Source organism: Anguilla anguilla, chromosome 10 (assembly GCF_013347855.1).
Source record: "Anguilla anguilla isolate fAngAng1 chromosome 10, fAngAng1.pri, whole genome shotgun sequence".
NCBI classification, from domain to species: domain Eukaryota; kingdom Metazoa; phylum Chordata; class Actinopteri; order Anguilliformes; family Anguillidae; genus Anguilla; species Anguilla anguilla.
Window position 1 is genome coordinate 1,428,671 of NC_049210.1, and position 27,031 is coordinate 1,455,701.

The 27,031-nt window shown below is 53.0% G+C and overlaps 2 protein-coding genes across 3 annotated transcripts in view; one reads left to right on the forward strand and one right to left on the reverse strand.

The window, feature by feature from the left end:
• LOC118206213 (probable E3 ubiquitin-protein ligase HECTD4) overlaps positions 1 to 15,800 on the forward strand; it is a 52,295-nt gene extending 36,495 nt beyond the window's left edge. For both annotated transcript variants that reach the window (XM_035378567.1, XM_035378568.1), the window contains exons 51-77: positions 85 to 322; positions 783 to 919; positions 1,024 to 1,150; positions 1,375 to 1,512; positions 2,048 to 2,184; positions 2,319 to 2,479; positions 2,822 to 3,003; positions 3,196 to 3,401; positions 4,553 to 4,683; positions 4,932 to 5,137; positions 5,567 to 5,746; positions 6,032 to 7,422; positions 8,180 to 8,387; positions 8,857 to 9,080; positions 9,396 to 9,541; positions 10,287 to 10,390; positions 10,620 to 10,743; positions 10,995 to 11,185; positions 11,328 to 11,474; positions 11,973 to 12,092; positions 12,240 to 12,395; positions 12,811 to 12,914; positions 13,156 to 13,377; positions 13,500 to 13,666; positions 13,918 to 14,113; positions 14,477 to 14,699; positions 15,222 to 15,800. In XM_035378567.1, the coding sequence (XP_035234458.1) occupies positions 85 to 322; positions 783 to 919; positions 1,024 to 1,150; positions 1,375 to 1,512; positions 2,048 to 2,184; positions 2,319 to 2,479; positions 2,822 to 3,003; positions 3,196 to 3,401; positions 4,553 to 4,683; positions 4,932 to 5,137; positions 5,567 to 5,746; positions 6,032 to 7,422; positions 8,180 to 8,387; positions 8,857 to 9,080; positions 9,396 to 9,541; positions 10,287 to 10,390; positions 10,620 to 10,743; positions 10,995 to 11,185; positions 11,328 to 11,474; positions 11,973 to 12,092; positions 12,240 to 12,395; positions 12,811 to 12,914; positions 13,156 to 13,377; positions 13,500 to 13,666; positions 13,918 to 14,113; positions 14,477 to 14,699; positions 15,222 to 15,358 (5,703 nt within the window). In that variant the 3' untranslated portion in view covers positions 15,359 to 15,800. The remainder of the gene's footprint in view (positions 1 to 84; positions 323 to 782; positions 920 to 1,023; positions 1,151 to 1,374; positions 1,513 to 2,047; positions 2,185 to 2,318; positions 2,480 to 2,821; positions 3,004 to 3,195; positions 3,402 to 4,552; positions 4,684 to 4,931; positions 5,138 to 5,566; positions 5,747 to 6,031; positions 7,423 to 8,179; positions 8,388 to 8,856; positions 9,081 to 9,395; positions 9,542 to 10,286; positions 10,391 to 10,619; positions 10,744 to 10,994; positions 11,186 to 11,327; positions 11,475 to 11,972; positions 12,093 to 12,239; positions 12,396 to 12,810; positions 12,915 to 13,155; positions 13,378 to 13,499; positions 13,667 to 13,917; positions 14,114 to 14,476; positions 14,700 to 15,221) is intronic.
• Positions 15,801 to 20,161: 4,361 nt separating this feature from the next.
• Positions 20,162 to 26,600, reverse strand: LOC118237416 (L-serine dehydratase/L-threonine deaminase-like). The gene is made up of 8 exons (XM_035436102.1): positions 26,494 to 26,600; positions 24,417 to 24,592; positions 23,568 to 23,607; positions 23,164 to 23,303; positions 22,660 to 22,751; positions 21,441 to 21,668; positions 21,067 to 21,191; positions 20,162 to 20,381 (listed from the first exon to the last, which is right to left on the reverse strand). Exons 2-8 carry the CDS (start codon positions 24,567 to 24,569, stop codon positions 20,185 to 20,187), a joined length of 975 nt encoding a protein of 324 aa, XP_035291993.1. The 5' UTR covers positions 24,570 to 24,592; positions 26,494 to 26,600; the 3' UTR covers positions 20,162 to 20,184.
• Between the last annotated feature and the right edge of the window lie 431 nt (positions 26,601 to 27,031).

Here is a 27,031-nt window from a genome sequence, read left to right on the forward strand (position 1 = left end):
GTTCTGTCCTCTGTTAGTCATGAATGGGAGCGGTTGTATTGTACTGTGAGCCAGGTTTCTGATTGGCTGCTTGTGGTGTTCTAGAACACTAAGATCCGGGCGAACTTCGGCTGCCGGCCGTTCGCGTACGCCGAGGGGCAGGCCCACCGGAACGCGGCGGACCTGTGCCCCGACCTGGCCGAGGAGATCAGCGCCAACTTCGAGGTTCTGCCCTTCGCCATGGCGTCCGACAGCGACAACGACGCGGGCGCCAGCGTGGCATCGGACTCGGGCTCGCACGGCCCGCCCTGCCGCATCGCTGCCGTGGCCGCCGCCCAGCAACGTGAGCGCCAAACCGCCATCCCGCCATCCTGCCAACCCACCATCCCACCATCCCACCAAACCCGCCATCCCACCATCCCACCATCCCACCAAACCGCCATCCCACCAAACCCGTCAAACGCACCAATTCGCCATACCCCAGAGCGCCCGTTCCTCCTGCTGAAAGGAACGCAATGTGTTCCTCCCCTCCTCTGTGCTGTAAACCGCGCGAGTTGTGGCTGGAACAGCTGCTGCTGCAGAATTGTACTTGGCCAGACCCTTTTAAATGTTAATAATATTTATTAAACTGTTTCTGCTTGAGTAGTTGGGATATGGAGTCTTTCACATTGACGAGCTGAGTTTCGGGGTTTCTGCTGGGTCTGTAGAATTTTTTGGCACTGTCTTGTTTGTTTTGGCTTTGCTTTTGCGACTCCATGGTGACGCCCTGTTTCTGTTGCGTTCCCCCCCTCTCCTCGGGACAGAGTACAACAGCGACGCCTCCTGCCACTACAAGGTGGAGCTGAGCTACGAGAACCTGGTCACCTCCGGGCCCGAACCACACCCCCCGCCCATCGCCGACGACGAGAGCGACGATGAGGACGACGACGACGTCCCCAGGGTGAGCGCGAAGCTAGCGGCAGCCATTTTAAACTGGCCTGTTCTGCAGTTACCCACTTTCTCCACAGGTGGCGCTGTAACCCTTCTCCTCCCCTCCGCCTGCAGGAGGATCACTACGCCCTGCTGGTGAAGGCCTGGGAGACCAAGGTGTTCCCCACCATCCGCCGACGCTTCCGCAACGAGGCGGAGAGGAAGTCCGGCCTGGACCAGATCAAAGGGGCCCTGCAGCTGGGTGAGAGGAGGGAGGGGTGAACCGTAACCACTTCTTACAAAAAAGGAATCCACCTCAAAATAGGCACAATTGTTAAGACAAATGTCGATACTTTTTCCTTTTAGTTCAGTTTCTTACTCCTTAAAGGAAGTTGTGTTGAGCAGTCATGTTCCTGAGCAACTCCTTTGGGCCAGTCAGTGAAGGTGAGCGTGACCTCATGGCGTTGTTTGGGGAACTCTCTGCAGGCATGGTGGACATCGCTCGTCAGACGGTGGAGTTCCTCTACGAGGAGAACGGCGGGATTCCGCGCGACCTCTACCTCCCCACCATCGAGGACATCAAAGACGAGGCCAACAAGTTCACCATCGACAAAGTCCGCAAAGGTAGCTTAACGAGCCCTGAAACGCTGTTTTAGAGGGGCAGTTCACCCAGAAATGAAATTAAGGTAAGTTACCCAGAGTAGCAAGGCTGGGATCGCTGGGTTTTGACAAGTTTTCTAGAAATCTGCTAAATTAAGCCCTGTGGATGTTCGTGAGTAACCATGGCATTATATTTGCAAAGAGATGTTGCTGTTGAGTTTTTCGAATGTAAATTTTTAGTGCCTTGTGTGCCACAAAAATATGGGTCTGTAGAGGTCCATATTATCAAGGTGAACTGCATCTAGCACCTCAAATCTTGGCAAAACTACCTGGATGGATAGATAGTACTCTGAGTAACTAGAAACGTACCTTAATTTCATTTTTTGGGTGAACTGCCCCTTTAACGGCTGCTTGTGTCCATCCTGCAGCTGATCCCTTTTGTCAGCTTCCCTGAGAATGGGGCTGCTGGGAGTTGTAGTTTCTGGTGTAAACTCTGGACGTGCTCCCCTTCTGTAGCCCTTTTCGTCCCGGTTCCTGACCCTTCCCTGCTCTCACACAGGTCTGACCGTGGTCATACGCTGTCCCGACAGCAACAACACCAACAGCAGCACGGGCGGCACGGCTCTGCCCAAATTCGCCATCCGGGGCATGCTGAAGACCTTCGGCCTGCACGGCGTGGTGCTGGACGTCGACTCGGTGAGCCCCAAACGCCAGGCCCTAAAGTTCCCTGTTAACCCCAGTGCTCTCTGGGACAGTGAGTTCCCTGTTAACCCCAGTGCTCTCTGGGAAAGTGAGTTCCCTGTTAACCCCAGTGCTCTCTGTGCTAACAGCTGAATGAGCTGGTGCAGGTGGAGACGTACCTGCGCAGTGAGGGGGTCCTGGTGCGCTACTGGTACCCCATTGAGATGCTGGAGCGCCCCCCGGCTGGCTCCCGCAGAACTGCAGCCAACGGCCTGGTGTCCTTGGACAGCAGCAACATCCAGATACACAGGTAACACGCACACGTACACCTGTACACACAGGTAACACACACACACACACACACCTGTACACACAGGTAACACACACATACACCTGTACACACAGGTAACACACACACATACACCTGTACTCACAGGTAACACACACACACACACACACACCTGTACACACAGGTAACACACACACACACACACACTCACATGTTTATATACACACACCTGTACACACAGGTAACACACACATACACCTGTACTCACAGGTGACACACACACACCTGTACTGGCCCTGTAGTAGACTGTGCTGTTACGTGTTGGGGTCGCTGCTCTCCCCCTGACCCTCTGCTCTGTTTCAGGGAGCTGCTTCGGTGTGAGGGGGCGCTGGCCCGTCTGTACTGCCGCATGGCCCTGCTCAACATCTTCGCCCCGAAAAGCCCCCACACCTTCACCCGCCTCTTCCACATCCCCGCCATCCGGGACATAACCCTGGAGCACCTGCAGCTGCTGTCCAATCAGCTGCTGGCCCCTCCCCTGCCAGGTGACCCCCCCACGTTCTGAATGGGGTTTTATGGGCGGGGCCTGTGAGGGAGTGGGTGAGGCTAAGGAAGACTGGGGACAATGTTACGCTAACAGTGTCGGAATAGTTCTCAGAAAATAAAGAAGACGGATCGACCTCCAGTGCTTTGGCTCTGTCTGTGGTCTGAGTGCAGTTCCCCTCTCTGTCCTGCAGATGGCACCATCAGCTCCAGCTCCATCCTGCTGGCCCAGTCGCTGCTGAATAACCTGCAGGGGCAGAGCTGCTCGCCCACGGACCTGTTCTACCAGGGCAACGCCCAGCCCATCCGCGAGTGGCTGACTGTGGCCATTACCCGCGCCCTCCACCAGGGGGAGGAGAGCCTGCTGGAGCTCACCAAGCAGATCTGCTCCTTCCTGCAGGTACGTTACACTATGCTACACTACATTACATTACACTGCATTACACTACAATACATTACATTACACTACGCTACACTACAGTACAATACATTACACTGCATTACACTGCATTACAGTGCACTGCTCATTATACTGCAGAGCTCTGTTTGTGCTTGTCAGAGGAAGAGAGCTCTGTGATGTCACAGATGGAGAGCTCTGTTTGTGCTACACAGACAGAGAGCTCTGTTGTGCTGATGTCACAGGCAGAGTGCTCTGTGATGTCACAGGCAGAGAGCTCTGTTTGTGCTGATGTCAGAGGCAGAGAGCTCTGTGATGTCACAGATGGAGAGCTCTGTTTCTGCTACACAGACAGAGAGCTCTGTTGTGCTGATGTCACAGGCAGAGAGCTCTGTGATGTCACAGGTAGAGAGCTCTGTTGTGCTGATGTCACAGGCAGAGAGCTCTGTGATGTCACAGGTAGAGAGCTCTGTTTGTGCTGATGTCACAGGCAGAGAGCTCTGTTATGTCACAGGCAGAGAGCTCTGTGATGTCACAGGTAGAGAGCTCTGTTGTGCTGATGTCACAGGCAGAGAGCTCTGTGATGTCACAGGCAGAGAGCTCTGTTTGTGCTGATGTCACAGGCAGAGAGCTCTGTTATGTCACAGGCAGAGAGCTCTGTGATGTCACAGGTAGAGAGCTCTGTTGTGCTGATGTCACAGGCAGAGCGCTCTGTTATGTCACAGGCAGAGAGCTCTGTGATGTCACAGGTAGAGAGCTCTGTTGTGCTGATGTCACAGGCAGAGAGCTCTGTGATGTCACAGGCAGAGAGCTCTGTTTGTGCTGATGTCACAGGCAGAGCGCTCTGTGATGTCACAGGCAGAGAGCTCTGTTTGTGCTGATGTCACAGGCAGAGCGCTCTGTGATGTCACAGGTAGAGAGCTCTGTTGTGCTGATGTCACAGGTAGAGAGCTCTGTTGTGCTGATGTCACAGGCAGAGAGCTCTGTGATGTCACAGGCAGAGAGCTCTGTTTGTGCTGATGTCACAGGCAGAGCGCTCTGTGATGTCACAGGCAGAGAGCTCTGTTTGTGCTGATGTCACAGGCAGAGCGCTCTGTGATGTCACAGGTAGAGAGCTCTGTTTGTGCTGATGTCGTTTTGCTCTTGGCTTACAGAACGCTCCGGAGCAGTTCACGTCGGAGGAGTTCCCCGTCTCGGAGTCAAAGGTCAGCATGGACGTCAACTTCCCCGGCGCCGCCTTCGTGATCGTCTCCTGCAAGGAGAGCCAGCTGGGCTGCCGCAAGGAGTGAGTCTACCCTGGCCCCGCTATCCACGCTAACACGGCTATCCACGCTAGCACAGCTAGCACAGTTAACACCGCTAACACAGGTCATGCTAGCAAAGCCCTGCTGACCATCCTAACAAAGCCTTATTAATCATGCTAGCAAGGCTACGCTGTCCATGCTAACAAAGCCTTACCGATCATGCTAACAGGGCCCCACTAATCATGCTAACAAAGCTCTGCCTTCTGTTCTGTTCCCCCCTTCTCTCCAGTTCGTCCCTGTACAAGGCCCCCTGGGCGCGGGTCATGGTGTACGGCCTGGGGCACAAGGTTCGACGGAACGGGCAGCTCAACCTGATGGAGGCGGTGTGCTACCCGCTGGACGCCTCCCCCTCCAACACCGGCCTCACGCCCCCCCCCACCACCAACCAGTACCCCTCCATCATCATCCCCACCGACCGGGTGCACATAAAACTGGGTACGCCTGTCCTGCGCGGTCCCACCTGAACCAGGGTACCTGCTCCGTTTGGGGTCTGTGTGGCGCACTTTATAAAGTCACTTCGGGGGAGTTAAACTCAGTTTGAGGATATTTCTTTCCTTGCCTGACAGGCGGTTTATTCTGCAGCCTCGTTAAAACTGAAGGAATTTCAGCCTCCTCAGAAGAGCCCAATTATTATTCCTTTATGCCTATCCCACATAGCTTTAATTACCTCCTATTTCTCTGGTACAAGCCCCAAGAGTGTAATTTGCTGGGGAAAAAAATGTAGGAGATGTTGCCAATGTGAATTTCGTTCTGCTATTCATGGCCAAATTCATTCTGAAGGTTAAAGTTTCAAAGTTTTTTTAAGTGTGTAACTAAGTTTGGGTTCTGGTTGTCAAATGTGCGGTTTCCGTCTGCGGTCCACAGGTGTGTCTCCCCCTCCTGGAGCGGTGGTGGTACTGCACTCGCTGCCGCTGGAGTTCCCGCTGGCCATGGCGTTCGCTGAGCAGCTGCTCACGTGGAAGCTAGGGGGCGACGGCGAGCGGTCGGAGGAGGAGCTGGACACCGTGCCCTCCTCCGTGCTCCTCCAGGTGGTGGAGCTGCTCGGTGAGTCACCTCTCTGCAATCTGATTGGTCCCAAGGTTTACTCAGTGTGAGCTTATTGGTCAGTGGTTGTATCGCTGCCTCCAGTTGGAACAGCACCTAATGGATTAATCATCAGGAGAAGTAACCGATCAACAGAGTTTTATATCTCTGCTGTCTCCATTAATTGCCGTTCTCTCTCTGTCCCCCCTCTCTCTGTCTCTCCCCCCCCCCTTCTCCTCACCCTCTCTCTCTCTCTCTGTCCCTCCCGCCCTCCCTCCCTCCCCTCCCCCCTCTCTCGGTCCTCAGGTGGTCTGCTCTGGACCACAGACCTGGCCCCCTGCATTAAGGAGCTCACCTTCCACCTGCTGGCCGAGCTGTTCCGTAAGATCCACCACCTGGAGCAGCGGCGGAGCCCGGCCTGCCTGAGCAGCTCCATCGCGCTGCTGCTCAACCCCTGCCTGGCCGTGCTGATGGCCCTGCAGACCGAGGTGCGCAAGCTGTACGACCGCGAGACGCAGGGCTGGGCGGCGGCCGCGGGGGGCGGGGCCTCGGCGGGGGGAGGGGGCGGGGCCCTGGCCCTGGGGACGGAGCAGAGCCGCTTCTCCACCTACTTCCACGCGCTGATGGAGGTGTGCCTGGCGGTGGCGGAGGTGACGCTGCCGCTGAACGTGAGCGGGGTGGCGGTGGGGGCGCTCTCCTCCAGCAGCGCCCCCAACCTCAGCGACTCTTCCTCCTCCTCCTCCTCCTCGCCGGGCCAGACGCCGCAGAGCCCCAGCCTGCTGTCCAAGCGCAAGAAGGTGAAGATGAAGAGGGAGCGGGCGGCGGCGGCGGTGGCGGCGGTGGCCTCGGGCAAGCGCGGCTCCGGGGGCGGGGCCAGGCTGTCGGAGAGCGACGGCGCCCTTCTCAACATGGCCGCCGGGAAGCCCGAGGACATGCTGTGGTTCCACCGCGGCCTGACGCTGCTCATGATCCTCCGTCACCTGGCAACCAAGGACCCGCAGGGGCTGGGCGTGACCAGCGACGCGGTGACGGACGCGTGCCAGGCGCTGGTGGGCCCCACGGCGCACGGCCGCCTGCTGGTGCTGTCGGGCATCCCCACGCACCTGGAGGAGGCCGCGGTGCGCAGCGCCATCCGCAGGGCCTGCAACGCCCACGGCGGCCTCTTCAGAGACGAGGTCTTCATCCCGCTGCAGGAGGAGGACCCCAAGAAGGCCAAGGGCGGGGCCGCCCCGCCCCCGGACCCCGGCAAGCCCGCCCCCGAGCCGGACCGGGCCTTCCCGCCCGGCGGGGGCGGGGGCAACGAGAGCCCCGACAGCTCCAGCAGCGTCACCCCGGCGATGAGCGTGAGCGCCTCGGCCTCCACCAGCCAGACCTCCATCTGCAGCTCCTCCCAGGGCGTGTCCCGCACCGCCAGCGAGCTCTCCGTCGACCAGGAGCTGCTGGCCCCGCCCCCCGCCAACGCCGCCGCCGCCGTGGCTCCTCCCGCCCAGCAGGGGGCGCTGGACCCACACACCGTGTCCAGCCAGGAGAGCCTGGACTTCTCCCTCTGCAGCACGGGCAGCCTGGGGAGCCTGGGCAGTTTGGGGGAGCCCCTGGACAGCGCAGAGACGTCCGACGGCGGATCCATGTACACCGTCACCTCGCTGGACCACAACGCCGTCGTGACGCGGCCAATCAAAGGCTACGCTGTCATCGAGGTGGGTCACATGGTCTATTACAGGGACGAGGTTTTCCTGATGGAGTCACATTTTGAGGTTAACTTAGTCTAGTGCTGCGCATTAATCTTTACTTTTGGAGTAACTGTTTACACATCTTTGACAGCGATGTGTTTATGGGGTTGTCTTTTTTATGTTTCATGCTTGATCTTTGATTTCAGGCCTTTCCAAGCAGCATAGTACACTCTGTTTTGGCCACTAATTGATTTGGGAACACATTAGGGGCAGTCCAGGCTCCAGACGTGTCTGGGGGGGGTTGTTGTTTGGCGTTATTGCTGAGTACCCTCCCTGCTATCAGCGCTCAGTGGGCAAAGGCTCTCCATCCGTATGTTTATGACACCCGAGTTCTCTGAAATCACATTCCTCACGTTGACCTCCTTATTTACTGCTCTGTGAACTCTGACCTCTGCAGGAAGCGCCTGCTTATCGGCCTGCCGTTATGTAACTGTGTCTCTCTGTTGTACTAACGAGGGAAGCAGGATTGCTGGACAGGACACTTTGAAACTTTCGAAATCTCAGAAAGTGAGGAGAAAAGCAAAAGCAGTTTGACAAGGTCGTTCGCAAGGTCATAACGTCCGCTTGGCTCGGCGTGCTTACGGCTGGAGCTCGGAGTGCGTGTAATGCCACACAGTGATGACTGACTGAGGAATTCAGTGGCTTCTGTTTAAATGGAGCGCACTGATTGGCTCTCGGGATGTGACGGATTTGTTGATTGGCTGTCGCCTTCCCCGTCGCACAGGTGCGAGCTCGGGCGAAGGTGGAGAAGATCCGCGCCAGCCTCTTCAACAGCAGCGACCTGATTGGCTTGTCCAGCCTGGAAGGGGAGGAGGAGCTGATGGAGATGACCAATGAGGAGATCCTGACGGCCTCCAGCGTGAACCAGAGCCTGTTCGACACGCAGGGAAGCTCCGCCCTGGAGGATTACTTCACCGAGAAGTCCATCCGAGGTGGGCCTGCGCCGTGTTCTTAAAACGCAGCCGTTAAATTAAACGTGTGGATCCCCGCCGTTCCCTTAGACCTGCTTTAGCAGAGAGGTGTTAGCCTGGTACCTGAAGAAAGGAACTGCCTCAGGTACCAGGCTAGCCCACAGGTGTCAAACACCAGTCCTGGAGGGCCGCAGTGTCTGCTGGTTTTTGGGGTGTTCTCAGCACCAGTGGTTTTTAAAGTCTCTGATTGGCTGAAGGATCCTCACACCTTGTTCTCAAGGCCTTAATTGGCAGCTGATTGAAAGGAAACCATAGAAACCCACAGACACTGCGGCCCCCTGGGATTCAGTTTGACCCCCCCGGGTCAGGCTGTGTGCTGATTGGCCTGGGCTCGCTCAGACGAGCGGTCCTCTGGGGGAGGGTGAGGGGGGGTCCTGTCTAGAAGGAGCTGTTTTTCGGGGCGCTAACCCCCCGCCCGTGTGCGTCTCAGGGGACAAGCTGGTGCCCGGTGCGCGGGACGTCCTGACGGACATCTTCAAAAGCTGCGTCCACTCGGAGCAGATGCTCAGCCTCACCCCCGCCAAACCCATCAAGGTGTCGGACATCTACCTGAGCAAGGAGCAGATCAACGCCCAGACGCCCGGAAACCTGCTGCACGTCTTCTTCACCAACGTGCGCCCGCCCAAGAAGCTTCTGGAAGACCAGCTGACTCAGGTACGCACGCTCAGGAGGCACGGACAGCGTGAAGGGAGAAATTCAGTTCAGTCAGGTCAGGAAATGAGTGAATGACTCATTCCAGTCCTAATTCAGGAACATCTGATGAACTGAAACACAGTGCTCTATGTGGATAGTTTTCATTGAATTAATCAATTTTCAGCACGTTTTCAGAATTTATTGATATGAAATCTGATTTGTCTGTATTCACAGTATGTCTGGTGACACTCACGCGCACTCACACTCTCACACACACACACACACCCCTATCTCGGCGGTTGGTTCTGTGCTCAGGTGTGATCGTTGCGCCCGCAGATCCTGAGGAAGTACGGCGCCCCCAAACCCAGTAAGAGCAAGTACAGCAAGGCGGGGAAGGAGCAGCACCAGGGCAAGGTGGTGAGCACCAAGCGGCCAATCACAAAGCCCCCTGCCAAGGAGAAGTCTGTGCTCAACAGCGTCCGGTGAGTGTTTGGTGACCCCAGTTCATTCTGATCAAAGTGTCTAATGCACACACCTGCTGGACCCTTTATTACCCAGAATACTGGCGTTTTCTGTGGTTCATTACTCATAATTTGCTAGTTGAAATCCACGTGTCATAATTAGAGTGCCACTCTGGTGGGAGGCAGAATCAGCCTCACACCCTAAAGCGAGGCTATAATTGTCATTTTTTTAAAATAGCACCCACACTTACATATGTGACTGAAATGGTCATTTTTCTAAAATGCTTGCTGCATTAAGAATTTGGAGGAAGGTGTCATTAGCATTTCTAAAAAGGAGAAAGGATCTGAAATAGTGACACTTGTTAAAAACTGAGCTGTAATGCTTCATAGTCTCTTCCTACCCCAGTGCAGTGATGTGCTGTTTTCTGAAGCTGTTTTCTGAAGCTGTTTGCTGACGCTGTTTTCTGAAGCTGCTTGCTGAAGCTGTTTTCTGAAGCTGTTTGCTGACGCTGTTTTCTGAAGCTGTTTGCTGACGCTGTTTTCTGAAGCTGTTTGCTGAAGCTGTTTGCTGAAGCTGTTTTCTGACGCTGTTTTCTGAAGCTGTTTGCTGAAGCTGTTTTCTGAAGCTGTTTGCTGAAGCTGTTTTCTGAAGCTGTTTGCTGAAGCTGTTTTCTGAAGCTGTTTGCTGAAACTGTTTGCTGAAGCTGTTTGATGACGCTGTTTTCTGAAGCTGTTTTCTGAACCTCAGTCCCTCTGTTGCCCTCAGGACGGCTCTGAGCGAGAAGAAGCCGGTCCTGAAGCCCAAGTCCCCTGAGAAGGCCCGACCGGACGAGAAGGACACGGAGAAGTCTCCCGCCAAGAAGCAGGAAGGTAGCGCTGCACCGCCCCTCCCCCCACTCAACTGCCATTTAGCCCGGCCCCGCCCATGTATGACATCATCAGCATGTTCTCCCCATCTCATCAGAGTGATGCAGCGATGTTGTTAAAGTGTTGCCCTGTGGTTGTGGGACAGATTTGGGCGATGCACAGCGCCTCCCCCCCCCCTCCACTTGGTTTCATGTAACCCTGTTTCCCTCCCTCTCACTCCCCCCCCCTCCAGTTCCCGAGGAGAAGTACCTCACCCTGGAGGGCTTCCACAAATTCACGGTGGACCGAGCCAAGCAGGACATCCGGAGTGTGTGGAGGGCTATTCTCGCCTGCGGCTACGACCTGCACTTTGAAAGGTCAGCCGTGGTGTGCCTTTCACTTCCAGGGTCAAAGGACGCGTGGCAGCGATGTCACCAGCGTTTCGTGTGTTTACACAGAAAGTAGCGCAGCACTAAACACTGCTGTGGTTATTCTGGGCGAATGTGAAAGGAGGCTGCCTTCCCTGTGGCTGCTCTCTGGGGTTTCATATACAGTTACATTATTCTAAGGAAAGCAGCTTGTTAAAATATGGGTTATTTGACTATCTGAAGCTCGTGTCCCTCCCCAGGTGTACCTGCATAGACACGCGCCACGCCCAGAAGGCCTGCAGGAAGTGGAGTTTGGAGATGGACGTGGCGCTGGTGCAGTACATTAACCGCCTGTGCCGGCACCTGGCCATCACCCCCGCCCGCCTGCACCCCCACGAGGTCTACCTGGACCCCGCCGACGCCGCCGACCCCCGCGTGGCCTGCCTGCTCAGTACGGCTACCTGCCGCCTCAACTTACCTGCCAATCATGTGCACGTGTCACTGTTTAAGTCGGATAAATGCCTGTACTGTAATGTCTCACCTGCGCAGTTGTGTGCGTGTGTACTGACGCAGGCTCCTGTCTCACTGCGCAGGTGTGCCTGTGGAGAGTCTGCGTCTGCGCTTTGCGCTGCTGCAGTCTCTGAACAGCATGCTGGAGAGCTTCTTCCTGCCGCTGGTGGAGCTGCGCCAGACGGCCACCTACCAGAACAGCATCGCCGCCCTGCTGCGGGAGGCCAAAGGTCAGGGGTCGCCGCGGCAACCCGCTGCTGTGCGCGTCTCGTTTCGCTCTTGGGCATCGGGCGTAACTAGCGGGAGAGGAGAACGCGCGTACAGGCCCAAGGTCATACCTGAGGTCGCTACGCAGCGCTCCTGGGCTGTGTGCTCCTGGGCTGTGTGCTCCTGGGCTGTGTGCTCCTGGGCTGTGTGCTCCTGGGCTGTGTGCTCCTGGGCTGCGTGCTCCTGGGCTGTGCGCTCCTGGGCTGTGTGCTCCTGGGCTGTGTGCTCCTGGGCTGTGTGCTCCTGGGCTGTGTGCTCCCTCTCAGACCGGCCAGAGGAGTCCCACAGCCGTGCTAAAGACCAGGTCTTATTTTAATAGCCTGCTGTTTCGGCTGGACTTGCTCAGTCACAGAAAAGACAGTAATGTGGGGTTGAAGGCTACACTGTGGAACATTCTAGAACATGAGAGACGTGGTTAGTCCTCCAGCCAAACACCAGCTGACCCCTCCCCTCCCTTGCAGGCCTGGTGTTCTATGACACCAAGGTGACCGTGATGAACCGGGTCCTGAACGCCACGGTCCAGCGCACGGCCGACCACGCCGCCCCCGAAATCACGCTGGACCCCCTGGAGATCGTGGGAGGTGAGTGACCAAAAAAGAGAACTCTCAAACTCCAGTCCTAGAGGGGGCGCTGTGTGTGCAGGTTTGACTCCAATCCTGCAGGGGGCGCTGTATAACTCCAGTCCTGCAGGGGGCACTGTATAACTCCAGCCCTGGCTCTGTCCGTAGGGGAGATCCGCTCTTCGGAGAATACGTATTTCTGCCAGGCGGCGCGGCAGCTGTCCTGCGTTCCCTCCTCTCAGCTCTGCGTCAAACTGGCCAGCGGCGGAGACCCCACCTACGCCTTCAACATCCGCTTCACCGGGGAGGAGGTGCACGGCACCAGTGAGTTACCGGGCCATCACCGCGGAAACCCGCCAGTCAGACAATCAGCCAGTCTGATAATCAACCAATCGGTTTATCAGCCAGTCAGATAATCAACCAATCGGTTTATCAGCCAGTCAGATAATCAACCAATCGATTAATCAGCCAGTCAGATAATCAACCAATCGGTTTATCAGCCAGTCAGATAATCAACCAATCGGTTTATCAGCCAGTCTGATAATCAACCAATCGGTTTATCAGCCAGTCAGATAATCAACCAATCGGTTAATCAGCCAGTCAGATAATCAACCAATCGGTTAATCAGCCAGTCAGATAATTAGCCACTCAGTTATTCAGATAATCAGCAGTTGAAATGAATGTAAATACCCGCCTGTTTTGAGTGGCAGCCCGGCTGCGTCTGTCTGTCTGTCTGCAGGTGGGTCCTTTCGGCACTTCCTGTGGCAGGTGTGCAAAGAGCTCCAGAGCTCCGCCCTCTCCCTCCTGCTGCCCTGCCCCAGCGCAGCCGCCAACCGCAACAAGGTAGGGACAGTCAGTCAGTCAATCAGTTATTTAATGAGTCAGTCAGTTACTCAGTCAGTCAGTCAGTCAGTTACTCAGTCAGTCAGTCAGTTAATCAGTCAGTTATTTAATCAGTCAGTCAGTCAGTTAGTGTCAATTAATCAATGAGTCAATGAATTAGTCAGTCAATCAGTCTGTAAATCAGTCAGTCAGTCAGTCAGTCAGATGGTCAGTCAGTGATTGGCCGTGCTGTGCGTTTCAGGGGAAGTACATCCTGACGCCGTGCCCGATCACCTACGCTGAGGAGCAGCTGCTGCACTTCCTGGGGCAGCTGCTGGGCATCGCGGTGCGGGCGGACGTGCCCCTCCCCCTGGACCTGCTCGGGTCCTTCTGGAAGGGCCTGGTGGGCGAGCCCCTGGACCCCGACGCCGACCTGCAGGAGGCCGACCTGCTCACCTACAACTACGTCAAGAAGTTTGAGAGCGTAAGAGCGGGGCGGAGGGAGGCCGGCGGGGGGGGGGGGGGGGGGGTCGGTGTTGTGATGTCATAGCAGTGATGTCACGGTGACGTCACGCTCACGTTGACGGGATTGACCTCTCCCGCCAGGTGAGCGAGGAGGCGGAGCTTGAAGCGCTGTGTGCAGAGATCTCCTCCCAGCACCACACGGGCGAGAGCCCTGATTCGCCGAGCCGGCCCTGCTGCACCTTCACCTACGTCGCCATGACGGGAGAGGAGGTGGAGCTCTGCACGGGGGGGCGGAACATCAGCGTCACGTAAGAAACAAGATCTGTGTGTGTGTGTGTGTGTGTGTGTAATGTGTGTGTGTGTGTCTGTGTGTATAACGTGTGTGTGTGTGTGTTCCCTGTAGCTGGGAGAATAAGGACATGTGTGTGTGTGTGTGTGTGTGTGTGTATAACGTGTGTGTGTGTGTGTGTGTGTGTTCCCTGTAGCTGGGAGAATAAGGACATGTACGCCCGTGTGTGTGTGTATAACGTGTGTGTGTGTGTGTGCTCGCTCCCTGTAGCTGGGAGAATAAGGACATGTACGCGCGCGCGGTGCGAGCTCTCAGGCTGCGGGAGCTGGAGAACTCGGAGTGTATGACGGCGGTGCGGGCGGGACTCGCCTCCATCATCCCTCTGCAGCTGCTCACCATGCTCAGCCCCCTGGAGGTGGAGCTGCGCACCTGCGGCCTGCCCTACATCAACCTGGAGTTCCTCAAGGTACCCAAAACCACCTCCCCGAACTGCTGTCCCCACAATACACCTCACCGTCTTACTCCTGTCCCCACAATACACCTCACCGTCCTACTCCTGTCCCCACAATACACCTAACTGTCTTACTCCTGTCCCCACAATACACCTAACTGTCCTACTCCTGTCCCCACAATACACCTAACTGTCTTACTCCTGTCCCCACAATACACCTAACTGTCCTACATCAACCTGGCGTTCCTCAAGGTGATTAGGCATCCAGGGCCTGCAGAGCAGAATGAAGCAGTCCATCGGTGCTTGTGTGGTGGGAGTGGGTGACTGTGTAGGAAGCGCCGCGGTGACGGGTGTCTCTCCACCCCCCCCCCCCCCCAGGCTCACACCATGTACCAGGTGGGCCTGATGGAGACGGACCAGCACATCGAGTTCTTCTGGGGCGCCCTGGAGATGTTCACTCAGGAGGAGCTCTGCAAGTTCATCAAGTTCGCCTGCAACCAGGAGCGCATCCCCTTCACCTGTCCCTGCAAGGACGGGGGCCCCGACACCGCCCACGTGCCCCCCTACCCCATGAAGATCGCCCCTCCAGACGGGGCAGCAGGTATGGGGAGGGGGGGCGGGGCTGTTTATTCACGGCAGACCCGGTAAACGCTGACTCCGCTGTCCTGTCACGCACTCGCTGTGTCAGAGATTAGATTACGTTTGCGTTTCCACGGCTGGGAGGCACGTTGCTCACAGTTTACAGCAGGTTACGTTGCTCAAGGGTTCCAATGACACTATCTCACCTGGTTCGTCACAGAGAAAAACCAGGCAGAGAAACTTCCAAATAGCAGGCACATTACCTAAAAACTCCCAGTGGGGAGAAAAACCCTCAAACAGGTGGTGAGATAAACTCCCCAATGGGAAGGAGTCTCGGGAGGACCCCGGCTATAGAGGGGGAGCCCCTCCTCCTCCACTGGACGGCCTGGAGTAAAGGAGCGGTAAAGTAGGGTGTAACAGAAATGTAATGAGGGATCTATCACAGCACATTACTGTAACTACCTCAGTCGTGTTACAGGACGCGGCTGGCCTGGCCTGACGCTGATGTTGGCGGTATAACGCGGGCTGTGCTTTGTCTCTGCAGGCTCCCCGGACTCGCGGTACATCCGCGTGGAGACCTGCATGTTCATGGTGAAGCTCCCGCAGTACTCCTCCCTGGACGTGATGCAGGAGAAGCTGCGCTACGCCATCCACTACCGAGAGGACCCGCTCAGCGGCTGACCCCCCCGCCCTGTCTGCCCCGCCCCCTGCCCCGCCCAGTACCCCACCCCTCACCCTCTCCGGGGGCGGAGCTCTCCCCCCTCCAGGACCCCCCTCCCCCTCCTGTTGGAGTTTGTGGCCACTCCAGGTTTTTTTTTTCATTTTTTAGTTTTTTTTAATGATAATTTTTCAAGAGAGGATCCGGACTATCATTTCCAAAATGGGGATTTAGACTATAATTTTTTACATTTCTGCTTGTGTTCCTGTTCCTTTATCTTCGTCTCTGGTCATGTGACGTTGTCTGGGAACAGTGTAGCCATTAGAAATGCATAACTTTTTTTTTTTTATTATTATTATTTTTTTATTTTTATGCGTGTGGCCGAAAGTCACATCTCCCTGCCTCCCTCCTTACGGGGAGCACACAGCTGTGCCTGAGTTTCAGACGCCTTCAGCTTTTAGGGGGGGTGTGGGGGGCGGGGCCTTTCCAGACAGGGGGGTGGATTGGGGGAGGGGGCGGGTCCTTGTGTTTGTATTACTACAATAGCCGAAAACCAATGCAGAACGCAATGCCAAATGCCGCACAGAGGTCAAAGGTGACAGTTACCATGGAGACCAGGCCAGCGAGGGACTCCTCTCTCACTTTATTTAATATTTATTTCGTTATCATTTCTCTCTTTTTTTGGGGGGGGGTGTGGTTTTGAAAATTTCAGGAATGGGGGGTCCTGTTCCATTACTGGTCAGTTGTGTGGTAAAAGGGACATTAAAAACACCGACTGCTTCCTGCTCTGTTCCCTGCACTCCGGTGCTGGACTAGCATGTGGAGGAAAGACTGTGCAGGACACTGTATAGCAATGCCTACGAAGCTTGATCGTCAGAGGAGAAAAAAAAACTAATCTGCCTATTTAACAAGGGTGCACATATTGTATTCAGATCTGTAAAGAGGATGTATAAATAGTGTAAAGAGCAGTAATGGTGATCTATGGGAAGAGGATGTCCCTGGGGGTCTGTGTGGTGGGCGGTGGTTCGCCGTTGGTGCAGCCGGGGCTGGCTGGGGTTGACACGGTGTGGCGGGGGCGGGGGCGGGGGCTGGCTGTCAGTTTTGGGGGAGGGGGGGATCGCATACGAGAGGGCAAGGCGATCCTGTCTTTCTGATAAGCTGCCACACTCCCCCAAACCCCAACCCCTGCGTGTGCCACTGCTTGAATGCACATTGACTATTTTCTTTTTTGTAGTTGTTTTCGGTTTTTTTGTGGGGTTTTTTTGGGTGGGTGAGGGGTGCCGCCCGGTTGCACACGGCGCTCTACCGCTCTCCAGACACGGCAGAGACCCGCGACGGGGGGAAGGTTCTGCCTTTTCTGCGGACTGAACGCCGGAATCCAGACTTCCTTCTTCCGTTGCCCGTAACCAAAACGTTTTAGCTGTGTAAAGAAACATGTACTTTACAGGAAACTGAAATGTAAATAGAGTTCTGCGTTTGATTTGGGAGCAGCCTTTTTAAAATGCTGTTTCCCCACACTTAGGAATTTATGTTCTCTTCTTCCAGAAAGAACTATATCATAACAACTTGGATATTCTGCATTGGATTTCCAGTTTGTTTTAGTTTTTTTTTGTTTGTTTTTTTTTTTTTTCATTTTGAAATTACAAGTAATATATCACTTAAATATTGTAACTCAGATGGATTCTATGTTCATTCTTATATTCATGGTGAAACCTGTTTTGTTGTAAAGTATACAGAGGTGTCTGCTAGGTCCCGCCTGCTGGAGAAGAGCTGTTTGAGATTGACAGGAGTTGGTTTGTTTGCCAATTAATTATTATTATTATTATTATTTTTGTAGTTCTTTTAAAGGTGACGATAGCTGTGACGGTGAACCGCTGCTTACGACGCTGCTCTCTCTCAGGAGGGAAACTGGGGGCTAAAGGACATATCTACACACCGGTGTTACTATAAGAACGTGTGCTGTACATTTACTTGATATTTATTACAATTATTTATGGTTGCATTAACTTAACTTTTACTGTGTGCCCTCGACACATTCGAACCTGAAACGTGTCCTGATGAATGAGTTCTGCAGAGGAGGAGAAACAAGTTCAAGATTTCTGTGTCACAATAATAAACTTGTCTTGATGTAAACGCTCCTTTTTTCTGTTGATTTTGTGGGGTTGTGTGTTTGTGTGTGTGTGTGTCTGGTTTATAGTGTGCACTGGGGACTCTGCACGGTGTGTGTGTCTGTCTCTGTTTCAAGTCTCTGGTTCATAGTGTGTTTGGGAGATGTTTGGTACACAGGGTTTATACTTTGTTTGGGACAGGTTGCATGTGGAGGACTGAAGTTTCCCATCAGGCCCCACGGTGCATGTGATAGTGGGCGGGGCTTTAAGGGGAGGGCAGGTGTCCTGCCGTGGTGTGTGATTCACAGCTGCAGCCACCCCCCCCCCCCATTCCAGCAGCCCCTTACCAGCTGGCTGTCTTATGTAAGGGGATCATTACGTCAGCATGTCCTGTACCGGACACCCTCAGACGTCTGTGGGGCAGGTGGCAAACCAAATCTAGCTGGCTAACCCCGCCCCCCCCACGCCCCCCACCCTCCCCCCCCCCGCTCCCCCGTTTGACCCCAGCCCAACCCGTCCCCAGCTCCAGCGGCTCAATATTGTCCCCTCTTTCATGTTAGATATGTAAGCTGGGTCTGCGTCACCGCTGGCAATGCAGGGAATGTTCCCGCAAGGAAACTGGTGGGGGGGGGGGCTGCTGGGGGGTTGTGGTGGTGCTGGCGGGGGTGTGTGGGGGGTGTGGTGGGGGGGGGGCTATGTGGGGGGCAGCTGGGGGGTGTGGTGGGAGGTGGGGGGGGGGTGGGCTCATTGCGTAACATGAGTGTGCTTAAATGCAGCCGATTACTGCCGGGCCTTGGAGGGGCCCCTCTGACAGCTCCTCTCTTTTTACGACCTCCCGGCCAATCGGGCGGCAGCGTGGAGTTACGGCCTCAGGTCTGGGCCAATGGGGCGGGGGGCTGTAAAAAGCTCGGTATTGGATGGATGGCGGTATTGACCCAGTGACAGAGCCTCCGTCTCCGATTAGATTAGCAAACCCCCCCCCCCCCCCCCCTTACGTTTACAGCATCCCAGCAGTAGTCTCTCCTTCCATCTTTAAACCCCCCCCCCCCTTAAATTTCCAGCTGTCCCTTTTCCCTGCTGGTTCATACGCGTGTAAAGTTGGCTGAGTTGCTGTTGGAGGCACTTCGTGTCCCAGCATCCTCTCTGCTTTTACCACCGCTGCGTTTGTTCCGCAGATAAAAGGAATCGCCGGTTACGTCAGAAGAATGTCGTGTCAGATAAGAGAACTTTCTCAAATATGTCGTCGCTCCAAACTTAGCTTGCCTTTTGGTATCTTCTGGACGGAGGTCACACGTCGAGTTTCGCCTTTTTTTTCGGCCATCTTGTTCTTAACCAATCAGAAGCAAGCACCGGCGTGTTTAGTTTTTCTTATCTGTGTGCTGAAGGATTTCTTATGTAAATATTTATAACGCCTCCTCTCGGGTCCGGTGGAGAATCCCAGCATCTTTCATCTTGTGTGTTTTTTTGGGGGGTTTGTACCCTGTTAATAAGTGAACAGATCAGCATTTTTGATTCTGCCAACTCGTTTAGCGAATGGATTTATTTCTCCTGTTGATTAATTAATGTGGGATATAAAAGGGTGCTTGTTGAGGTGTTTGGTATCTTCTTCCAGGATTAAGTCAACAAATGTACAGCCCTACAAACGTAAATGTCTGTGACTGAGTGACTGAGTGAGCAATGAAGTTACACCATTGGTCGGCCAGTCCAGCCATGTACTTTTTGTTTTGACCTGGTCTTGTTTTTTGTTTTTGCCGGTTATCCAGTGCTTCTGTATCTGTGATCTCTGTTTTATGTTTCCAGTGTCCTTGTTTAGCATTAATTTTTGTAGACTTCTCCTTTGTAGAACCTTTGAACAAACTTGACTGTAAAGTGCAGCGGTGCCACCTTTTCTAGCTGGATGCAAACTGCTGCCAAGTTTTAATACCTCTGCCCTTAGCTTCACACCTGTTTTCCATGTCACAATACTGGAAGAACCATTTCAGGTAATTTGTTTTTTTCAGCCTGAGAAATTATATTGAATGTTGAAACAGAAGGTACAACAGCTATACAGTATCTGATTTACTGTCTTTAAACTGCACTTTCAGTGGATGCTTAGTGTAAAATGAGTCAGCAAGCAATGGGTAAATGACACTACTTTTGTTTATAGGACGTTTATCTGAACACTTTCCTGATATATGGTCTGGCATTCAGTGCCTTGTGCAATGATAGAATGTTTTGCTTTTTCAGAACATTCTATCCATTCATCCAAGCAGGACACAGACAGTGTTCTCCAAAAAAAACCAACAATTTAATTTTTAAAAAAGATGTACAAAAGTGCTGAATCCAAATTCATACATTGCTACATTTCACACGAACACATACTGGCACGAGCAGACACGCAAATATTTATATTCATAAAACCGCAGGTTTCCAGGGAAACTAATCTATGACGCCACACAGTACCTGTGGAACTCTGCCACTACTGAAGAGTCTTTTGTAGTCCTAACCAAAGATACAGTTAAAGCTGTGGTCATAACTGTGTGGGTATCCACGTGCACAGGGATCACAGATGGTCTGTATGTCAGTTTCGAGAGACCAGGAACTGGATGTGAATCGGTCACAGTCTGGAATGATTTGACATGGGGGGGGGGGGGTTGGGCAGTGGGTGGGCGGGGGGTTTGTTGCTCTCGATTCGGACATCCTTAGCATCTGGTTCCAGTTGGGGGGGGGGGGGGGGCAGCGGGTGGGGGTTTTGGCATTGTTCAGCAGGACATTTCCAGCTGCACCTTCAGCTTGTGTAGCTGCGCCAGACTGATGTTGTTCCCCCCACAGACCACCACCACCACCGGGCCCAGGTTCCGCCCCAGCTTGCCCTCCTTCTGCAGCCGGCTCAGGACATTACTGTAAACGGCCGCTAGGGCGGCGCCGCACGCAGGCTCCACCAGGATCTTCTCATCGTCTGCAGGAGCACAGCGAAAGGTCAGTGAGGTGGGTGTGTGCGTGCATGTGCGTGTGTGGTATTAACACAAATGTGTTTTAAAGCATTAACCAGTTTTAGGACAGCTTTTGGGACTATTGCGTGAGGGCAATGCACCACTACCCTGTCACTAGTGCTACTCTTCCACACTTCAGCCTCCAAATCAGGTTTCTGACCCTTTCCTCGCAATTACAGTGTACAGCGCAATCATCTACTAGACCCTCCAATCCAGAGTAACTAATTCAGGAAGTATGTTAAGCTGAGGTAAGCGAGACACAATCAGTGCTGGTTAGAACCAGAATAAGATGCAGGACCCAGCCACCGATAGGAGTTAAAGATGCTGACCGGCCCAAGTCCATATTCCAGTGATAAGGCCTTTATCTTTTTCACTCTGAAACTTTCAGGGGCTCATAAGGATCAGACTCTTTCCCTTCTTTACAGTCACGTTCTCCTTTCTGTACTCAGTCGTCTGTATTTTCTGAGTGTATAATCCTGCATCACATGACATTACAGTCACTCAGACGCTCTTACCCAGAGTGACGCAAGAACTCCTTCAGATGCCCTACTGTACATTAAAATTTTTATCTTAAAAGGCATTTCTAATGCGTATTTGACCCACGCCTGCATTATGAGGCATTATAAGGTGCTCGCAGGGAGCAGGACTCACCCATGAAGTGCTCCACGGCCATCACAGCCTCCTGGTCGGTCACCAGCTGGGAGAAGACGGCGTGCTCCTGGGCGAGCTTCAGCGTCTGAGCGGCGACGCAGTTCAGCCCCAGGGTGGTCGCAACGCTGGGGGGGGGGGGGGGGGGGGGGGGAGGAGAAAGAAAGAGCATGAGTAAGTTCTTTGAGTCAGAGGAAATGGCAAACAATTGTTCTCCAGAGTTCCCCACTTCTGCACTAAAGGGGGGGGGGGGGGGCTGTAGGGCCCAGGGCTGGGGTCCCCAGCAGACCCCAGGGTTCCGTGGGACCAGGGCTGCAGACCCCTGCTTTATAGGGGTTCTCACGGTAGCGCATTAAATTTGGAAGAGAGCCCCATACCTGGTGATTTTGGGCAGCGTGACCAGCTCCCCTTTCTCCATGGCAGCATTCAGGCTGTGCGCCCCCACGGTCTCCATGGCGACGATGGGGACGTCCCCCCAGCCGGCGCGGCGAAGCCCCTCCACCACCCCGCACAGGAGGCCCCCGCCCCCCACGGACAGGACCACCGCCCCCGGCTTCACCTCCAGCTCCGCCTCCAACTCCCTCACCAGAGACGTATGACCCTCCCTGTGCACACACACACACACCACACACACACACACACACACACACACACACACACACACACACAAACAAAAAAACAGAAACCGATAATGAGGTTGAGTCAGGACCATGGACAGCACAGCAGGGCACTGAAACGACACGTCACAGACCGGCCCTGCACCCCCGCACCCCCGCGCCCCCCCCCCGTTATTTATATACGACCCAGTTGTTATGCAAACTGCTGACAATGCGCTTCTGTGGCGTGAGGAGAGCCGCTGGAGAGATGCGAGCGTTTGATTGGGTGGTTCTGGGCGAAGGCCACCGGACCTGGCCCGTGGCACAGAGCCAGTCGCTCTCCAAACGAGCGAACGGTAATCAGCCGCTGAAGTCCTGCTTTCTATAGAGCGCCAAAACAATGCCGAGCGCTCGCCGTCCGGCACAGTTACGTAAAAGTCTCATTATGAACTATAATGGCGCTTGTGTGACACTGCACTTTCTGTGCCTGACGAACGTGGTCTGGGCAGACACCGTACAATAACTGACAGCAGTAACTGACCGATGCGGAACACAGACACAGTGATTGTCAGTATCACACATGGGTCAAATGCATTTCAAGTAATTTAACTCTTTAGATGCTGGGGGGGTGGGGGGGAGGGGCGGAAACAACTTTTGACGATCCCTGAGGAAATAATGTAACAAAGTCCAGATTTACAATCGAACGAAAAATGAATAATTTTGCTATGAATACTCATTTAAATAAATGTTTTCTTTAAAATTTTCAGGAACGATCTAGAATTTTTTTTCTGGCATCTAGATGGGTTAAAGCATGTTCAAATAATTGTTCGTCCCAGGTATGAAAGCATACAGCATTGAAAATAACTGCCCTATAATTACTGTAATTTAAACAATTTAATCTAATTAAGGACCAAGTCAGTGGGTTCAGTGTGTGGGATAATCATGTGATCCAGCTCTGGTCACCATGGCAACGTACAGTCGCTGCCCCCCCATAACTCACCAGATGAGGGGGTTGTCGTAGGGGGAGATGAACACCCAGCCAGCGTTGTTGGCCACCAGCTGCTGTCCGTACTCTATGCTCTCCTTCAGCTCCTGTAAAAAAAAAAAAAAAAAAAAAAAACACACAAATACATACACGGCGCCATAGCAACGCAGCAGATTCAGCCAATGGGCTGTGAGCTGGCAGTGTGATGTAGCGGTCAGGAAACTGGGCTTGTGAACTGAAAGGGATGTGGGTTCCATTCCCAGCTGTCGTTGTACCCTTGAGTGAGGAACTTAAACTGGACTGCTTCAATAAAATATCCAGCTATACGAGTGGAGTGTGTGTAAAAATATAATCTGTGTAAGTCACTCTGGATGAAGGGGGGGGGGGGGGTGTGTCTGGCAGCGTTTGTCATTCTCTGAGGGGGGGGGGGGGGGGGGGGGGGGTTCTCCTAAATGTTTATTGCTCTCTGGATGGGGGGGGCTCTGCTAAATGGAGGAAGGTAATGAAAGTGGGGCTCACCTTTCCGTGCACCAGCACAGTGGCCCCCTCGTCCTTCAGCCTCTGCACGGTGAAACTCGGGGTCACCACGGGGACCACGATCGTGGCGGGCACCCCGAGGCGGCGGGCGGAGTAGGCGGCAGCCATGCCAGCGTTGCCCCCTGCAGCAGGGCAAAGGGCACGGGGTGAGACGGGCACCGCGGCGGGTTCTCCGTTGCAGCACACTTGCATTTTAACCTCCCCCGAAATACTGATATTAGAGTTACACCCGCGTGGACTGACTGCGTTTCGTTTGTCTAGTGTTGTAACTGGTGTACACGCCTCGCCGTGAACGCCGCTATATAAAAATGAATCCGATTGGCCGACCGGTTGATTGACAGGAAAAGCTTGGTGAGGTGGCAAGCTGCGAGTGGCTGGGCATTCACCTGAGCAGCAGACGAATCGTTCACAGCCTCGTTCAGCCCACTGAAATACAAAATGGGGGCCAGAGAGACCATGAGTCTTTCACAGAGTCAGCGCTCCCCCCCCCCCCCCCCTCTCCCACACACTGTCTCCATGCCAGCTCAGCAGGTCTCATTCAGCAATCTCCTCAGACTGGTCAGACTGGCCTGGACTGGTCCATACTGGTCTATACTGGAGCACGAAACCACTGTGCCCTTCACATCCCGACCTCCACCCACCCACAAAGCCGTCTGTCCCCAACCCCAATCTATCTTGAACTGCAGTCCACCCCAAACCTGAATCTGTCCCAAACCTCAGTCTGTACCAAACCCAAATCTATCCCAAACCCCAGTCTATACCAAACCCCAATCTATTCCAAATGTCAGACTATCCAAAAAGTCAGTCTATCCCAAGTGCCAGTTTCTCCCAAACCCTAATCTATCCCAAACCTCATCTCCTTACTGTCAGTCGAATCATCACCGTCATGTTCCTTCAGCAGTTTTGCAGTTGTACAATACAATTTATTTCTTGTAAAGTGCTTTGAGTAGCCGTAGTAAAAACAGTAGCAGCAACAGCAGTAGTGGGAACAGTAGTAGTATTACCAGCATTACTAGTAGTTGTAGTAGCAGTAGCAATAGTAGCAGCATTAGTGGTAGTACTAGTAATATCAGTAGTAGTAACAACAGTAGTAGTAGCAGTAGTTGCAGCAGCAGTAATAGTACTAGTATTATCAGTAGTAGTAATGATATAAATAATATTGATAGCAGCAGCATGAGTATTAATAATCTCAGGTCATACTCCTGCAGAGGCTGGTGGTTGCCCTGGAGACTCACCGTCTTGCAGAGGTGTCCGATGCCGCGTATCTTGAATGAGCCGGTGGGCTGGGAGGAGTCCAGCTTCAGGTATATGGGGGTCCCCGCCAGGCGGGACAGGGGCAGGCTCTCCCTCAGAGGGGTGGGCAGGTGCAGGGGACCCTGGGAGTTCATGGCTGGACTGAGGGATGGTCGCACTGGAGAGAGAGAGAGAGCACTGAGCAGGTAAGCACTCCAAGCGGATAGAATAAAACAGCACACTACATTACATTACACTACACGCATTCAGCAGGTGCTTGTGTCCAGTGCGACTTGCACAACTTTTCAAAAAAAAAAAAAAAAAAAAAAACATCTTGCAGTGCATCCATTTATACAACTGGATATACACTGATGTAATGCAGGTAAAGCACCTTGCTCAAGGGTACAATTGGCAGTGTCCTACCTGGGAATGGAGCCTGTGACCTTAGTTCCTTACCGATTATACTACCCTGCCAACCTATGCTTTCTCCAAATGGTCTGTCCTATTATGCAATCGCCACAATTTATATTATACAATACAATTTTGGTAAATGTCAAGAACGAAGGTGCTTCATATGACCCTAAAACATTTTACATTTTGCTAAAAAAAACAAACAAAAAAAACATTACCAATCTATAAATCTATTAGCTGTTTCCATTTTAAAATGCATGTGATGTATACTGTTATTTTATTTTTTAATCCACACCTCCACTGACCAACAAAAATGGCAAGGACAAATGTGATTTGGATAATTGTCTCTAGCATTCTTAAAATGTTACTCAGTTACAAAACTATAAATCTGCCAGTCGTTTCCATTTAAAAAATGGATACGTGTTGTGAAGTTCTCATTTATGTATTTATTCATTACATTACAGGCATTTGGCAGACGCTCTTATCCAGAGCGACGTACAACAAAGTGTATAACCATAACCAGGAACAAGTATGACGAAACCCCTAGAGAGAAGTACCGGTCCAAGTGCAGGGAACAACCGCATAGTTCAACTTGGACCCTGATGGTTAAACTGATTACCACTAACAACGAGAACGGCAACAACGCAATCTATGGAAAAAAAATACAAGTAGTCGTTAAGACAGTTAATGCACCCAAGTCACCTACGAAACAGCTGCCTAGTTACAACCCTAAGTTTAGTCATTTACAGGGGGGGAAAAGGAGGGATGGGGAGAGGTGCAGCCTGAAGAGGTGAGTCTTCAGTCGTCATTTGAAATGGGTCAGTGTCTCAGCTGTTCTGACCTCCACAGGGAGGTCATTCCACCATCGTGGGGCCAGAACAGACAGGAGACGTGTTCTGGAAGTGCAGGTGCGAAGAGGGGGAGATGCTAGGCATCCTGAGGTAGCAGAACGGAGGGATCTGGCTGGCATGTAGGGTTTGAATATCTTGGAGGTATGCTGGGGCTGATCCCTTGACTGCCTGGTATGCTAGGACCAATGTTTTAAATTTGATGCGAGCTATAACAGGCAGCCAGTGGAGGGTAGTGAGCAGGGGAGTTACGTGGGAGTGTCTGGGGAGGTTGAAGACCAGACGAGCCGCAGCATTCTGAATGAGTTGCAGGGGTCTGGTGGCAGATGCCCATAGTCCAGCCAGAAGAGTTGCAGTAGTCCAGGCGGGATAGAACCATTGCTTGGACCAGGAGCTGGATTGAGTAGGTGGTGAGAGGGGCGGATTCTGCGGCAGTTCTACGCACCTGGACGAATTATACACTTACTACCTAAACTGCGAGTTAGCAGGACTAATAAAGCGTCGCTCCGAGTGTACCTAATTAGCAACTGAAAACCTGAGTCGAATAACGCGCTGATTACAGGTTCACAGTTTGTAATAGTGCAATATTCGCAATCTATCAATTCTAAGGATGAAAGTGGTAGATAGAAACCTAACACAACCTAAAAACAAAGAACAGTTTCCACACAGGGAAAAGTTTAAAATCTAACGCGGTATGTAATTAGTAAATGAACGCAGATACTTATCCAACTCTAGCAGGACGGATTTCGGCAGTTCTACGCACCTGGACGAATTATACACTTATCCAGACTTCTATTGCCAGATGCAAAAGTTATCTTACCGGAGTAGTAGGAAGACGAACTGAGGTAAACCCTCTCCGTAGTTCCAGGGATCCTCTCCCGCTTTAAACAGCTCAGCACTTTCAGGCCGTCAGACTGTGCGCGCGACTTTATAGCCGACGCGAAGTGGCATTTTCCTAACAGCCAATCCCCTGTCAGGCTGTCAACACACCTCCGACCCACGTCTCGCCCGGCTCCTAGGAAGGCTTGACATGTGGGCGATTCCGGGTGTGAAGGCAGCAACTCTTAATCCCAAAGACAAATTTAGCTTCCATACCCGAACAGATACATATTTGGAATCAATATTTTATCGTTTGGTAAATTAATACATCTACCCTATGTTTGTATTGGAATAATGCACATCATCCGTGTAGCAAAGCAACTGAAATAAAATTGTACGTACAATTACCATTAAAGTACTTCACAGCTATTGGGCAGCTGTTTATTTGCTTCAGTGAAATATCACGCTGGAGGTAAGAAATTATATCAGATCGTGCGTTATTGCGTCAGAGGTTCATTACGCAAGTCAATTTGAAACTT

Coding starts and splice junctions, on each gene's coding strand:
- LOC118237416 (XM_035436102.1), bottom strand. CDS start 24,569: ATGAACTCCCAGGGTCCCCTGCACCTGCCCACCCCTCTGAGGGAGAGC. Junction 23,304..23,567: donor ACGATTCGTCTGCTGCTCAG/GTGAATGCCCAG, acceptor GCCCTGCTGCAG/GGGGCAACGCTGGCATGGCT. Junction 21,669..22,659: donor TACGACAACCCCCTCATCTG/GTGAGTTATGGG, acceptor GTGTGTGCACAG/GGAGGGTCATACGTCTCTGG.